This window comes from Oculina patagonica, chromosome 13 (genome assembly GCF_052425735.1).
Source record: "Oculina patagonica isolate OP01 chromosome 13, crgOcupat, whole genome shotgun sequence".
Lineage (NCBI taxonomy): Eukaryota > Metazoa > Cnidaria > Anthozoa > Scleractinia > Oculinidae > Oculina > Oculina patagonica.
In genome coordinates, this window is record NC_135770.1 from 32,264,206 (window position 1) to 32,278,510 (window position 14,305).

General features: G+C 37.3%; 2 protein-coding genes across 2 annotated transcripts in view; both read right to left on the reverse strand.

Annotated features, from left to right (window-relative positions):
* The window catches only part of LOC144635250 (uncharacterized), a 91,281-nt gene extending 84,898 nt beyond the window's left edge, over positions 1-6,383 (reverse strand). Inside the window, exons 1-3 of the mRNA XM_078494350.1 lie at positions 6,314-6,383; positions 3,529-3,960; positions 2,620-2,712 (exon numbers count right to left, since the gene is read on the reverse strand). Of these exons, the coding sequence (XP_078350476.1) occupies positions 2,620-2,673 (54 nt within the window). The 5' untranslated portion in view covers positions 2,674-2,712; positions 3,529-3,960; positions 6,314-6,383. The remainder of the gene's footprint in view (positions 1-2,619; positions 2,713-3,528; positions 3,961-6,313) is intronic.
* On the reverse strand, positions 1,131-2,597 carry LOC144635252 (uncharacterized). Its single transcript, XM_078494357.1, has 2 exons — positions 2,448-2,597; positions 1,131-1,757 (listed from the first exon to the last, which is right to left on the reverse strand). The coding sequence occupies exons 1-2, from the start codon at positions 2,571-2,573 to the stop codon at positions 1,131-1,133; spliced, it is 753 nt and encodes a 250-aa protein (XP_078350483.1). The 5' UTR covers positions 2,574-2,597.
* Positions 6,384-14,305: the final 7,922 nt, after the last annotated feature.

Genomic DNA, 14,305 nt, shown 5'->3' on the forward strand with positions numbered 1-14,305 from the left:
CTAGTGACAGTATGTATATCTTATTAACCAAGTGCGACAATGCTGGGAGAGTATGAACCCGAGGTCTTGATCATGACAGTACAGAAAAGACCAAGCAAGCTGGGTTAATGAAAGATCTATTACACGACTGATAAAACTTTTTTATAGATATCAGCGGAAAGCGGAAAGAATAAAGAGAACGGGATTTTGACCGATTAAGGACTCAAAGGCTACTTCGATCGGTCAAAGAATTCCTTAACGCCGTCTTACAAACCAATAAAAAGTACGAGAATGTTTCTCTTGTAAAGAGCGAAGTGTATTGTTATTCGCATTTGTAACCCACTGCAATGAGCTGGATCATTCGGGACAATACAGGCCTAGTCCAAGTGTCCAATACTCGGAATATATTTGACTGGCAATAAAGCAATCTGATTGGTTGATCTTAGTTACTGGCTTTCTGACTACATCATTCATGTAATAACGGCCACTAATTTGTAAACATGAAATATACCGTTGCGAGATATAACTCCACATAAATGTTTTTTTTTCTCTCAGGCCACCGTTTCCAATTCACGAATTTCTTTTTATTAAGCATACCCGTTCACTATTAACGCTTCCCCATCATCTCTTCAAGGTGACAAAGGAGTAATTTGCCAATAAGAAAACAATTATGCCAAAGGAATCATGGGTTTTAAAGAGATCCGTCCATCAATTTATTTTATTAAAATTGTTACACAACCAAGGTCCCGAAAAGAAATCGGCTAGAGATTCCACGGTACATTATTTAAGCACATTCAACATTAACCTGCCCACGATCAGGGTAATTTTTCGCATCTGATGCCCACATTTTCAGTAATTTAGCAGAACGTCAATTTACGTTCGCGGTTGCTACTTTGGGAATTTTTAATAGAAGTGAAAGATGTACCAATAGCAGTGAACTTTTATCGCCTTGTATGTGTGTGTGTGTGGGCGGGGGGACGTTACTTTCCGAAATTTATGGCACTGTAATGTGTTGGAGGAAGAGGAACGCATTACGGAATGGCTGCTTGATTGATACCTAAATATTTTTTTCTTATATTGCGTGCTATGTCACTTGTGTTTGCGTGCATACTAAGTAAGTTGTTTAATACATCTTGCGTTCCCCGCTCACACTAAACATCTTCTACAACGGTGACTTCGATGAACCTGATTCCAGCCCTCTCCTCTTTGTCCTCTTTATAAACCTCAAGACTGAGTCCCTGTCTGAGCACCAGTCGGTTGTTATAGCCAGCGGTCTTCACGAAGCCTCCGTCATGCGCAGTGTAGCACGAGCCCCAGTTTTCATGTGCATCCAACTTCAGAGTGATGACAAACTGACCTGGAAAGAAAGTGTCAATTGGTCTGGGTGAGAGTCGGTCGATCCACCTCAGTTTTCCAGTTATACTGGTACCGGAGGACCCTTCAGTTCCAAAACACGGAGCGTATTTCATGTAATTATCTTTATCGCCAATAAGAAAGCCAACAAAGCTTATCCCGTCAGACAGGACATAGCTGATATCGCTGTCCTCATTTTTTCCGATGTCGACATCGTTGGAAACCACAATCTTAACTGTTAACTGGGTGGAATTTTTCAAGAGATTAGCAGGAATCATGGATACTTTAAGGAGAGCGGCGCGATCTACTGATGGACCTGCGGTGAACGTGAGCTGTTCAGTGGTGTTCAAACGATAACTGTTGATGTAGGACGCATGCGCCTCTAGCCAAGATGGAGTCATGGTCTGATGGTAAATCACTTTCTCCTACAAAATAAAACAGTTGAGATGTGATTTAATAGACACTGGTGCAAAGTTTCATCCAGAAAAAAAAGTAAACGATTTAAATTCACCTTACACCTATGGACCACCACCGTAATTTCAATATTTCGGACACTGTTTTACCGTAACCAAATTAAATATTGCGCCACTTTTTACTCAAATCATGTGTTCACTTGGCAGATAAAATTGCATTACGCAGATCGAACTTGAAATATCATGCAAACGACTAATAATTATAATTTAAAAAGTTTCATAAGCTAAGTTATATTGGAAAAAGCGTTTGTTAGATGTGAGATTGATACAACTCGGGCCTAGCAGGGGGAGGGGAGAGTAGGATACTAATATCATATCTTTCCCCTGGGATACCATAATATCTAAAATACCTGAAAGTATTAGTACATAATAAAGATGGTAAATTTTAAGGGTTCGTTAGATGAATAAAACTAGAATACCATGTACCTGAAGTGGCCCTGTACAGGGACTGGTAACTAGCTTGTGGTTGCACGCCTCTTTTCTTTATCACCTTTACATCCAACGTGCGTTCATGGAATAATTCTGCATGTGTCGATCATGTCATTACGATAAACTCCATTAATGGAAATCCATAGTTAACATGTTAACGCATCCTTTAGCTTCTTAATAATTAAATGCAGATAATGAAAAAAATCTTCTTACCTTTGTCTGAGTACTTTTAAGTTCTTCAAGGTCAGTCTTTGTCCTGTCCACAGCCGACTTCAACCGAGTCAAACCAGCAGCAAGGTGTTCCAGCTGAAATGAATAGAAAAGAACACCTTTGTCCATCTGACTTACACGGAAACTCAGCTAAAAGGAAGACTTGTTAACGAACCCTTAATGTGAGAGTTATGTTATCAGTGATCAGCAGCAACTCGCTCCTTGTCATGTTGAGATCATCTCGGAGAGCATTGTACCCAGCCTCTGTCTGCAATTGATGAAAATAAGAAAACTCAGTAAGTAAAAAACACACAGAACCAGATTGCTATGAATGTATTTTAAATAAATGGCAAAAAGGCAAAAAGGACGTCATCAGTACAACGATTTTTTGGTATACATGTTCTGGACCAGTCTTTGGGGGGGAGCATGTGATATTAAACTGACATATTGTTGTAGTAATCCCTTAAGTTTTCCATGTAGTTTGACACTAATATTCAAATATTCAAATTATCTTACTTGGCTGTATAAACTTCTTCATAACTGAAAATCAGTATTGTGCTTTGTTTATTAAGCCAAATTCGCACTGTACACAGCCTTGTCCCCTGGCATTATCTGGAGACTGTTCTTATTATTGACGACACCGAATGCGCTCTCTTGCCCGCTCCCGCTCCATTCTCGTCCCCATTGCCCTTTCGTTCCATAGCCCTTTCGTTTCTCTTAGCCGGAGGGCTCTGGGGACTGGAAATCCTGTGTCCCCAGAGCCCTTCGTTTCCTCGTGCCAAGGCTCAGCCGGCTAAGAGAAACTAAAGGGCTATGGGGACAAGAATGCTCCCGATCCAGGCATTGAGATCCCAGTTTCAGGCTTCGCGCGGTGAACGAGACAAGAAACAAAGTTGACGTTTAACGCTGACTTGTACACTCAAGGGCTGTTAGTAGTTTAAAAAGTGAGCGAATCTTGATCTTATGTAGGGTCAGTGGCTCGGTCAGTCAATTGGTAAAGGCAAACCTATCTACGACAAATCGCATTTTAAAATAAAAGTAAATAATGCTCTTCAAAGAGATATAGCTATGGAAATTTTTGTACCTTAATTTCAAATTTTTCGAGGTCTTCAATGCGCTTCAACTAAAAACAAAGGAAAGGAACAAGAAGTTCTGCTATAAAAGGGGTGGTACCTTCCATATTTCACGCTTCCGGGCGCAAAATTACTTTTGCAGTCAGGGCACTCTGTGGGGTCACAAAGCTGCAAACTGCTCAACTAAAAGCTTCATGAAAGCAAAGCTTGCTATAGCTAGCTTGCAAAAGTCATATTACGGCTTACTATCCCACTCTTATCTGTCAAGAGCAATTTATCCATTTTTAATTGCGGGATATGCTATGATTATAATGGAATCATTGGTTAGTATATTTTAATCACAGTACAAGTCCTTACCAAACTGACCAAACCCAATTGAAGGTTTGTGATATTCTCCTTAAGGGCTGAATCCGTTGCCAGACTCTTAGGGGAGTTTGAAGAAGCTAAAGATAGAAAGTGCCTTACCCGTAAGTATTGATTTAATAAGAAGACGACCTGTAAGAGTGCGCGCTTTAAAACCCTTATTTCTACATTTATTTAACAAATTGACGCCACGTTTTTATGTTTTATGACAAATTCCGTCATATCATTATCGAAGCAGTTGTGGATCCACAAGGCGGAGCAAAGTTTAGTAACAGACTACTTTGACAATGTTATGGCGAGATTTATCAACAATAAGGGGGGAGCATAAAAATGGCATCAATTTGTTTTTGAAAAAAGCCATAATGATCAAACGTAGGCTTCAGAAGAGAGAAAAAAAACTACGTAAAAGTACGAGAGATCCTGAATTCCTTTCAGCCACATTGATCTTAAAACTAACGGCACAGCAAATTTCAAATCTGTGTTCAATAATAACTCCCAATTAAGAGGCAGAAACAGAATTTCTTTATCTAGACTTTAGTGATTTCGGAAGTCATAAAAACCTCGGAAATATCACCGAGTTCAATCTACTCACATCAATACTTTTAAAACGGCAAAATAGTAAATATAATAATGACAATTATAATAATAATAATAATAAGTATTAGTAATCAAATGGTGACGAGTGAAATAAGAAATAATTTCACGCGCGTTTTGTAAAAATGCTAATAATTTCCCGAGCCTTTACGCGAGGGAAATTATTGGAATTTTGACAAAATGCAAGTGAAATTATTTTCTAATTTCACGAGTATACTATTTGATTACATTTTAATATCATAGGTGACAAATTACGCTTGCAATCGTAGTTTTTGACTGGTATATACGCGCGCGTATATATTGCATCGCAAACTCCGAGCTTTGAAATGTTGAAAGCGTACATTTTGCTCAAGTTCGCAAGTTTTTTTGTCTTTGAAGAAAATCTTTTAGAGATTCCTTTTTGCTGTTGAGAAAATGTTTCAAAGATGAATTAACTGTCAATTATTTCTCACATTATGACCGTAGCTCGTCTTGAATGAACTGAAAACGGTCCCCGTGTAAAACGCTCAAAAATCCGCTCGATGTCATTCATGTAATTGGCTTAGAAGTCGTTTTGACGTTTTGTAATATAAAATATCATCAAAAGTTGTATTATATGGCCAAGGCTAGCTGACTAAGATGAAATGCAAGCGAAAATGTATAAAGTTTAGCTCTAAAACATCTTTTTATTCCGGACGCCATCTTGCCACTAACTACGTTGCCATGGCAATTTTATAATTTCACATGTGAAATTATAAATTAACGTTAAAATTTCGCGCCAAAATTAAGGAGTAATTTGTCACCTATGATATTATAATAATAATAATAATAATAATAATAATAATAATAATAATAATAATAATAATATGTTTTTAAAAAAATATAATAAAATAATATTAATGTTCATAAAAATAATAATAATAATAATAATAATAATAATAACAATAATAATAATAATAATAATAATAATAATAATAATAATAATAATAATAATAATAATAATAATAATAATAATAATAATAATAATAATAATAATAATAATAATAACAATAATAGTAAATAGTAAAGATGGTAAATTTCAAGCTCGGTGATGAATAGTGAAGAAATTATTCAACATGACACGAGCGTGGGACAAAGAAAAAATCTGAGTCCCCGACGGGAATCGAACCCATGGCCTCCCAGATACCGGTTGGGCCCTCTAACTAACTGAGCTTCGAGAGACTCGTTGTGAGCTGGGCCATTTATTAGGTTGATATATAATAACAATAATAATAACTAACATTGTTAGAGAGCAACTTTTATAAAATAATGACTTATTATGCTTTACATAGATAAAAGATAAAAAAATGAAAATGATGACGATAAATAAAAAGTGGACAAATTTCAAGGAACAAAAATTGAAATCTACATGATTACACGTTAAAAGCCATGCATTTATCGACGAATACCGTGTTTTGTCTCAAAAAAGTATTCCTTAGTTCTGTAATCATTATAAAATGCTCAAAAACTGCTCAAAACTCCTAAATTGCGTTTTGCAACATTTTTTTGAAAATTATGCAACAATTTTGTATCAAACTTGTCTCATGTGAATTTCAAGGAAGTGCAATATTTTTCAGTGCAATAATTTTTGCTGCTGTGCCTTGCTGTGAATTAGGGAATTGTTGAGCCATTTAAAACTCGAAAAAAAACGTGTTTTGGTAATTTCCGATAAAAAATCTGAAGCCTATTCTGGCTTATTGCAATCATCCCCCCCCCCCCTCTACGTTTAAAGGCAGTGACTGATATCCGCTAACAAAGAAATACAGATACCACTTACATAATTTTACAAATGCTTTTAATTACTTTCATTATCTGTAGTACCTTCCTCTGCGGAGCAGCCACATCCGTCGCCGATTTTCCCGAACAGCACCAATAATGTCAGCAGAAGAACCACGAGAGAAATTAAGCACATAGTGATGACCAGCGCTAACAAGGAACGACTCGATCCTTGTGCAGCGTTCGCAAGACCAGTTTCTTTCTCTGCCGCGTTACCTCCCATTTGCTCCTGTTTCAGTTCCTTGGTTTTGACCGAAGTCATCTTATCATCTTTCACGGTCGGGTTTATAAAGGATCCTTTAGTCGATGTGTGCATCTCGAATATCGCCTATCTGTTGAATTTTTTCGAGAATGGAGTCTCTTTACAACTAAGGAACGTACCACATTAGATGTCAGTTGGAAATTTTCACGATGTATGTACACTATCACAAACTTATCCGCTAGGAAACCGTACATTTTACAGCGACACTAACCTTTATAGCTTCTATATGGGATCACCTCACCTGGTGCAATTAATCAGCACCGACAAGTCAAACACCTTTTATTTTTTAAACCAAAAAAACAGGATTTTAGACCTTTTTCAGAATGACTTTTTTAAAACTGCTATCTAGTACTAGTAAGATGTGCCTTAAGTGCCACTTTCAAGACTTGTTATACGTGCACACTCTTAAAAACATCTGAAAGGTCCCACTTCTAAGAGTCTTAAAACGTCCTGCTTTTAAGACTTTTTAAAACTCTCGCTTTTATGTAGTAGATAAAATATGAGCGGGAGATCTGTATGGGCGTTTACAATGGCGAGCCGATAGGCGAGCCATTGTAAACGGTCATACAGATCGGACGCGAATATTTTATTCTACTTGTGAAATGAAAACAATAAATTGAATGCAATGTTTTGTTATGCGAATCAGTAGAGATCTGTATCAAAAGTTAATGAATACTAATTAGCTGAGCAGGAGTCTGTATCAAAAGTTAATTCTATTGTTTGATGTGTATTGGGGTTTATAGTTGCGTACATGTGATCTGAATACAGAACTGGGATTGGTTTGCACCCTCATGAATAGTTAATGAATTTTACAAGACTTCTTAAAACTCCCGCTCTTAAGACTTCTTAAAACTCCCGCTTTTAAGACTTCTTAAAACTCACGCTTTTAAGACTTTTTAAGACTATCCGCTTTTAAGATTCCTTAGAAGTCCTGGCTAATTTCGACATGAATATGATTATCTAAAGCCCTGACGAACGCGGACACATTGTTGCGGACACAACAGTCTCCCGTTTGCCAGCGTGCGCAGCATTAGCTGCAGACACAAAATCTGTGTCCAAGACAGAAAACAAATTGTTTCTGATTTTTTTAGAAACTTTTTCTGTCCACAACAAATGTTTCCCGGTTTGTGCAGCGTGGAAACAGGAAATTTGTTTTGTGTCCCACCCATTGCTCACCTAGAAAACATCACGAGCAACAGTGTGTCCGAAAAGATGTGTTCTCGTTTGCAACGGCTTCAATGTGTTTTCACTAACGCTAACAAGTTAAAACTTGTTAGCGTTAGTGATCACCAGCACAGTAAAGGAAGTGTTAATTCACTAATTGATTAAGAAAGCTAAATATCTCATCGTTTTGTTGTTTTTTAGTGAGCAGCTGCGGTCTCAGTCATCGCAAGCCCGTAAATATATCATATTGGGAGGAGTCGGAACGGGTTATGATGGAATCCGTCAGGAAATCGAGAAATATTACTTCTTGCGTACGTTTCTTTTGGAAAATCCAAGATTGGATTTTTAATCTTATATCACGCAGATATTTTGCCACCAAAGAAACGAAGGATCCGAAAATGGATTTTTGCCAAGACAACCCCATAAACACAGCAGCTGTAAACGCTGTTCGCTCAGAACATAAAATGTTAGTACGTATTTATTTTATGTCGAAGGTACCCTGACCAAAATCATTTCAGCATACAAAAGCATTCGGAAAAATCACACGACGAAGCAGTTCTTCTGTAGCTTGAAGCATAATGTTGCGAGAACGCACCTGATACACTGCTGATAGCGAACCATTCAGCGAATACATGATCAATGCAAACCACACTTGTAAAGATTTCTGAAGAATACAGCTTAAGTTCGTAGGCACACAGTGACTGTTCTAGAAAGCCTGCATCCAGTTTAAATTGACACTCCACACTGATCCAGCTACCTTTAACTTTTAATTAAAATTAATCATTTTGACAGTGTTTTTACAACTAAGACCACTAGGCCAATGCACTTTTTCCCAATCCTTTTCCAAAAAAACGCACGAAACACGAATCTTAGAAATCCGGATTTAAATTTGATCCGATATCATAGCAACTCTGAGTGTAGATTCTTCAGATCACTAATCCCTGATTAATCCATTTTTGGATTTAAAAGATTTGAAAACAAGAATCTGGATTTTCCCAAAGAAACGCACCCTTAGTTGGACAAACGTCGAGTTCCAAAATAATAATTTCTTATCAGAGCCGGAAGAAATGAATTTTAAAGTTCACAAGCTGTAGGTAAAATCTCACACGTACCTGTTTTGTAAAAACGTCTTTTAAGCGATTTAATGGAATTCAGTGGAACGTCGTATTGTTTTCGATGTTTATAGTGTTATCAGAAATGACTTCTTTTGATAAAATATTTGAAACAGTAACACAGAAGTTTGCTATAAGATGTAAATAGTGTTGGTACATAATTTTGTTGGTACATAATTTTACTGGCGGATTCCGTCTTAATTCAATTTCGACTTTAAACTGAGTTGTTGTTGTTGTTTTTTTTTCACAGAAACTAAAAGAAATTAATATAAGGTATCAAAGCGAGGTTTTCCGAAGTTCTAATCAAAGACAAAACAGAACAGCTTGACCAAAATTAATTTTGAACTTGTTCCGAAAAACAGGATTACGCCGTCTATCGCAAACAAGCGCGCTTACAAACTGACTGTTTTGTGTTTTGAAGTAATTCCAAACAATTACCTGCTTTTCTTCGTCTTTGCTAAGCTCCCTTTTACATTAACTCGTAGAGATGAATAAGTTTAGTATAGTGCAAACGGCAAGAGATGAAAGATTACCGTCGATTTATTACAATAAAAGTTTGAATTTTGATGCGTACGTGAGCGGAACCCAATTCAGTGGAGCGACGGCAGTTTCAATTTTAGATCCAATCACAGGCCAGATAAGTGAGACAGCAATACCACGAAATATATTGACGGCTCGCGGGTATTAAAGCAAAGCCTTAAGGGGGTCGCGATACTACGCCAGATGGTTTGAACCACTCAATGCTCTTTTTTTGATGTTTTCAAAGAATTAAGATATCAATTGTTGATCACAAAAAGGACAGTTAACTTGTGGCTATCTTAATATGATTGACAGTAGAATTAGCTATTGGTTACTAAATATACCCAAATGCAAAATAATAGTCGACGTTGAGGCTTTTAAACAACATACCAGCTGTTTCCTGTCCAATATTTTATGCCCTCACAGAAAGTTATATGACTCGCGGCACGTCGTCCATTCATTTTGAAATTCAAGCGTTTGATTGCAAGAAAACTTTAACGCAAAAGGCGAAGTTGCTGAATATGTAACATTTGTTTTACAATCAAAATGCGTAACGTGGATTATTTTATATTGGTGAGTACAACAGTTTTTCATTTTGTAGTACTTTTAAGTTGTTTTCGTTGACAATTTGTTGAATAATAAAATAATTATAATGCTCAATCTTGCGAAATATCATCGGCCTCGTCGGCTAAGTATGAGGCGATATTCCGCGCGGTTTCGCGAGATAACTGTTAAGACAAATCCACTAGGAAGTCGAGTAATATTTATTAAAGTTGGACAAAAATCAAGTACCAGAATAATTTAAATCCTAATGCGTTATTTCCTACCCGTAATAAAAGGTAAAGATGTAAGTAATTATCCGTGATAACACCAACAACAATTTCTTATCAGAGTCTGAGAAAATGAATTTCAAAGGTCACAAGGTATAGGAAAAATCTCAAGTGTAGCCATTTTGTAAATTTGTCTTAAGCGATTCAGTGTAATTCAGCGAAACTTCGAAAATTTTTTTCGATATTTGGTGTTGTTAGAAAAGATTTCTTTTGATAAGATATTTGAAGCAGTAGCAAAAAAGTTTGCAATAAGGTGGAAATAATTCTGGTACAACAATTTCTTATCAGAGTTTGAGAAAATGATATTCAAAGTTCACAAGCTATGGGCAAAAGCTCACATCTTTTAAGCGATTCATGGGAATTCAGTGGAACTTCGAAATTTGTTTTCGATGTTTGGTGTTGTTAGAAAAGATTTCTTTCGATAAGATATTTGAAGCAGTAACACAAAAGCTTGCAATCAGGTGTAAATAGTTTTGGTACATAATTTTGTCCAATAACTACTCGAAGTCCTGGCGGATTTCCTCTTAATTATTTGTTAGTTGGATTTGCTTAGTCCGGTATCCTTAGGTATGTACCTTATTTTGATCAGTCTTGCCGGAGAATGCAAATGGTTTTACATAAAAAACGATAAACATGATAAGGTTGCAGTTCAATATCCTGGTAATTTTTTTCTGTCGATTTTATTTTCAAAGATTCTTTGATGGTTTTCCTTGAGATTTTACTGTTCACCACTCCCTGTGCAGGTATTTTAACATCTAATAGTCCTTTATCTTTATATGATACATGTATATTTCTAACTGATAAACTAGTAACAGTTTACAGCTATTTCAAAAAACGTTGTCAGATCAAGCTTAAAGCTTAAAGACAAGACCAAATAGTGGTCTGGGTATTCACTGGAGAACCAATTAGATTTGCGGATTTCCAATAGAACACGGCTGGGTCTACTCATTTTCAACATTTCGTGATTGCTTCTATAAGTTGGGAGAGTTTTAATCAGTTTTCACTCGTAACAGAGCCCCAGCACTCTTTGATTCGGACTTTTGTTCAAACTTTGATAATACTGTCATGAAAGCCTATTGTAAGCGGTATTATGGGTCTCACCAAGACAGGAACGACTTTGCGTCTCCCGAGATATCGATGTGATGGTTTATAGAGAGGCAAAATATGTTTGTCTTCATTTTCGATAGTCATGATCATATTTGGTAAGTCACGTGACCAGAACACAAAACCCCTAAAACTCACACAGCTTACATTCTTTTCCGTTGAAATCAACACCACGGGTAGAAGGCATTTAGAAGCAAAATCTGCAGCATGGATTTGTTGAAATTTACATTATTTTTAAAGTTGTGACGTCACAATAACTTAATGACGTCATAGTTTTTTTCATTAGCGCGAATTTCAACAAATCCATGCTACAGATTTTACTTCTACTCTAAATGCACTCTAACCGTGGTGTTGACTTCAACGGAGAAAAATGTAAGCTGTGTGAGTTTTTAGGGTTTTGTGTTCTGGTCACGTGACTTACCAAAGATGGTCATGACCATCAGAAATGAAAGAAATCTCCAATAGAACAAACATGACCAAAAAATAAACCCTGGATACTAAGGGAGACCAAGATATGACGGTTAGAAGCCATCCATAACAACCATTTCGTAGTTAAGTGTCCCCCCCCCCTTAAAGAGAGGAAAAATATGTTTGCCCCCTTCGTATCTTAGAACCAACATGACTTAGAGCTTTGGATAGGCTCAGTCGTTTACGCGTTCAGTGAGCAGGTACGGAGCCCTGGGAACATCACCTTGCGAGTACCGAGAATTCGCACCGAAAATAAGGTTTTCCGTCATCGGCTCCGAATACACAACCAGAATACATACATTGTGCGCGAACTGCGAACCGCGAAGAGACGTTGCTAAGAGCTCGGAAGGCAGCAATTAAAAACATCGGGTCGGGGCAATCAGACGAAGTCTTTCAATGCAATAAGGGTACCTGAGAAACCTTTCAACCCAGAGCAAAAGTTTTGGTTAAGTATACCCCAATAGTGGAAATTTGGAAGGGCGTGGATTGGACCTTACGAAATTTTGTGTTTCATAAGTGTTAACTATAAGATCTGATCAAAAACGGAGAAAGTCATTTTCACCTTAAAGTCATTCTCAACGCCAGTGCTTTGTTTCGGTGTCAGAGCCGTGATAAGACAGATAAGAGGTTCCACCACCGAAAGTTAGCTCTCACATGCGAAATCTTGCCAGCAACGGAGACTATCGTCGCCCATCACGTAGGTTATGTTCTGCCCCAGGGGGAAATGGGAGGGTAGTGCACACCATTTACGAAACGGATATAATCGGTTGTAGACAGTTATCCAGAATTGGGTCGAAATAAGGCTGCTAAACTGCGGCAACATATTTTGAAATCCGTAATTTACGCCGCTTAGTGAGGCAACGAGCATTCCCGTCCTCCTTCCGCCATTTTAAGGTTATTTTCTCCCAGACGAGTTTCGTTTTGTGCGTAGTATTTTGCTCGTTTTAGACCGCCTCTTCACTCCATACAACGATGACAAGCGTGAGTTTGGTCTCCTCGTGCAACCATGCGTCCGCCATTGTGTTCAATCACGCACTGTAATTGAAACAATTCCCCTTGAGGTTGTTTGAAGTAATTATAATCCAATTATAACCAGGGTCTGTAAGTAGATTATGCGAACCTCTTCCTCGTATAATTCGATCATCATTGGAGACTAATGTAAACACGGCGTAAGTAAAAGGATTTACAATGTGATGTTTTAGTTCGGGTCTGCCATATCAATGTGTTCCTCTCGGGCAGCCGTTTTCCAATTCCAGAAATCCATTTTTTAATAAGCATACTCGTTCAGTATTAACGCTTTCCCACCCTTTCTCCAAGGTTATAAAGCAATGCAATTTACCAATAAGAAAACAATTATGCCTAAATAATCATAGGTTTTTAGAGAAATCCGTCCATCAAGTTTATTTTATTAAAATTGTTACTAAAAAACGGTCCTGAAAGGAAATCGGCTAGAGATTTCACGGTACACCTTATGCGAAAATGGTTGTCATTCATTTCTGTTGTTTGGTCAAGTAACTTAAAACGCTGATGGTGGCACTTAAATATATATGAAATATTATGGTATTCTGAGAGGTTTCAGTGTTTTCCATTGGAGGAGGTTGCCATTCGCTCACCGGTCGCCATATATAAATATAGTTGACTACCAATTCTAAGAAATTTCTCCGAGTTTAAGTCTTTTGTCGATCTTATTTTTTTTCGCTCCTTGCGAGGAGTGCCGAGATTGAGACATGCACTTTACCCGAGGGACAATAAGAGGGAGGCTTATCAGGTTCTGCACCGTGGTACTCCCCTTTAGTGTGTTGTAAAGGCACCTTGAATTAATTAATTGAGATGTAGTTCATGTTTACGTCCTTCAATGTTGTTAGTTTTTAATATCTTATCCTGAACTATATCAGTGACGGGAACACTTTGGCGGCTAACGTCTTCCGCTGTTGCCCTTACAATTAAAAATACTACAACGGAACTCTTCCGACCAATGTAGTCTACGGTTTATTATAAAGCATAAAAAATCTTTACGGCATCCCATTTGTTGCTAATTTTCCAGCAACAAATCTACTTGTTAGCAATATAAATGCCCCTGTAACTTCCCATTAGATGAAAATATAGTCTTTAAACTTCATACACTGATTTACTTTGGCTTTATCTTTAAGTTAGAGTAATTTAATTTTGTTGACAAATGATTTTTCTGGGAGCCGAAAATTAACAGCCGCCATATTTGCATTAGGTTTATAACCTGCCCACGATCAGGGTATATAATTTTAGCACTTCGGGGTGGAGTTGTTACTTTCGGGATTTATTAATAGCAGTGAACTTGTATTGCTTTTTAGAAGGTTCGTTACTTTTCGAAATTAATGGCATTGTAATGAGTAGGAGGACGAGGTTCGCACTACGGAATGGCTTCTTTGTTTATGGATTAAAAAAATGTAACGAGGAAAACCCGTCAAGCGCTCCGCATTTTTTTACGCCCATTTTATTTCAGCAAACAAATATAAGACTAATAAAGTGGAAACAACATTATTTAAAAAGTGTGTAAATTAACCCTATTCAGGGGGGGGGGGGGGAGGGGCTTTTGAAGCCC

Bases quoted from the DNA above. Each gene is read 5' to 3' on its own strand.
- LOC144635252 (XM_078494357.1), bottom strand. From the start codon at position 2,573: ATGGACAAAGGTGTTCTTTTCTATTCATTTCAGCTGGAACACCTTGCT. The intron at 1,758-2,447 runs GTAAGAAGATTT...TTTATTTTGTAG, and splicing joins TTAAAAGTACTCAGACAAAG to GAGAAAGTGATTTACCATCA.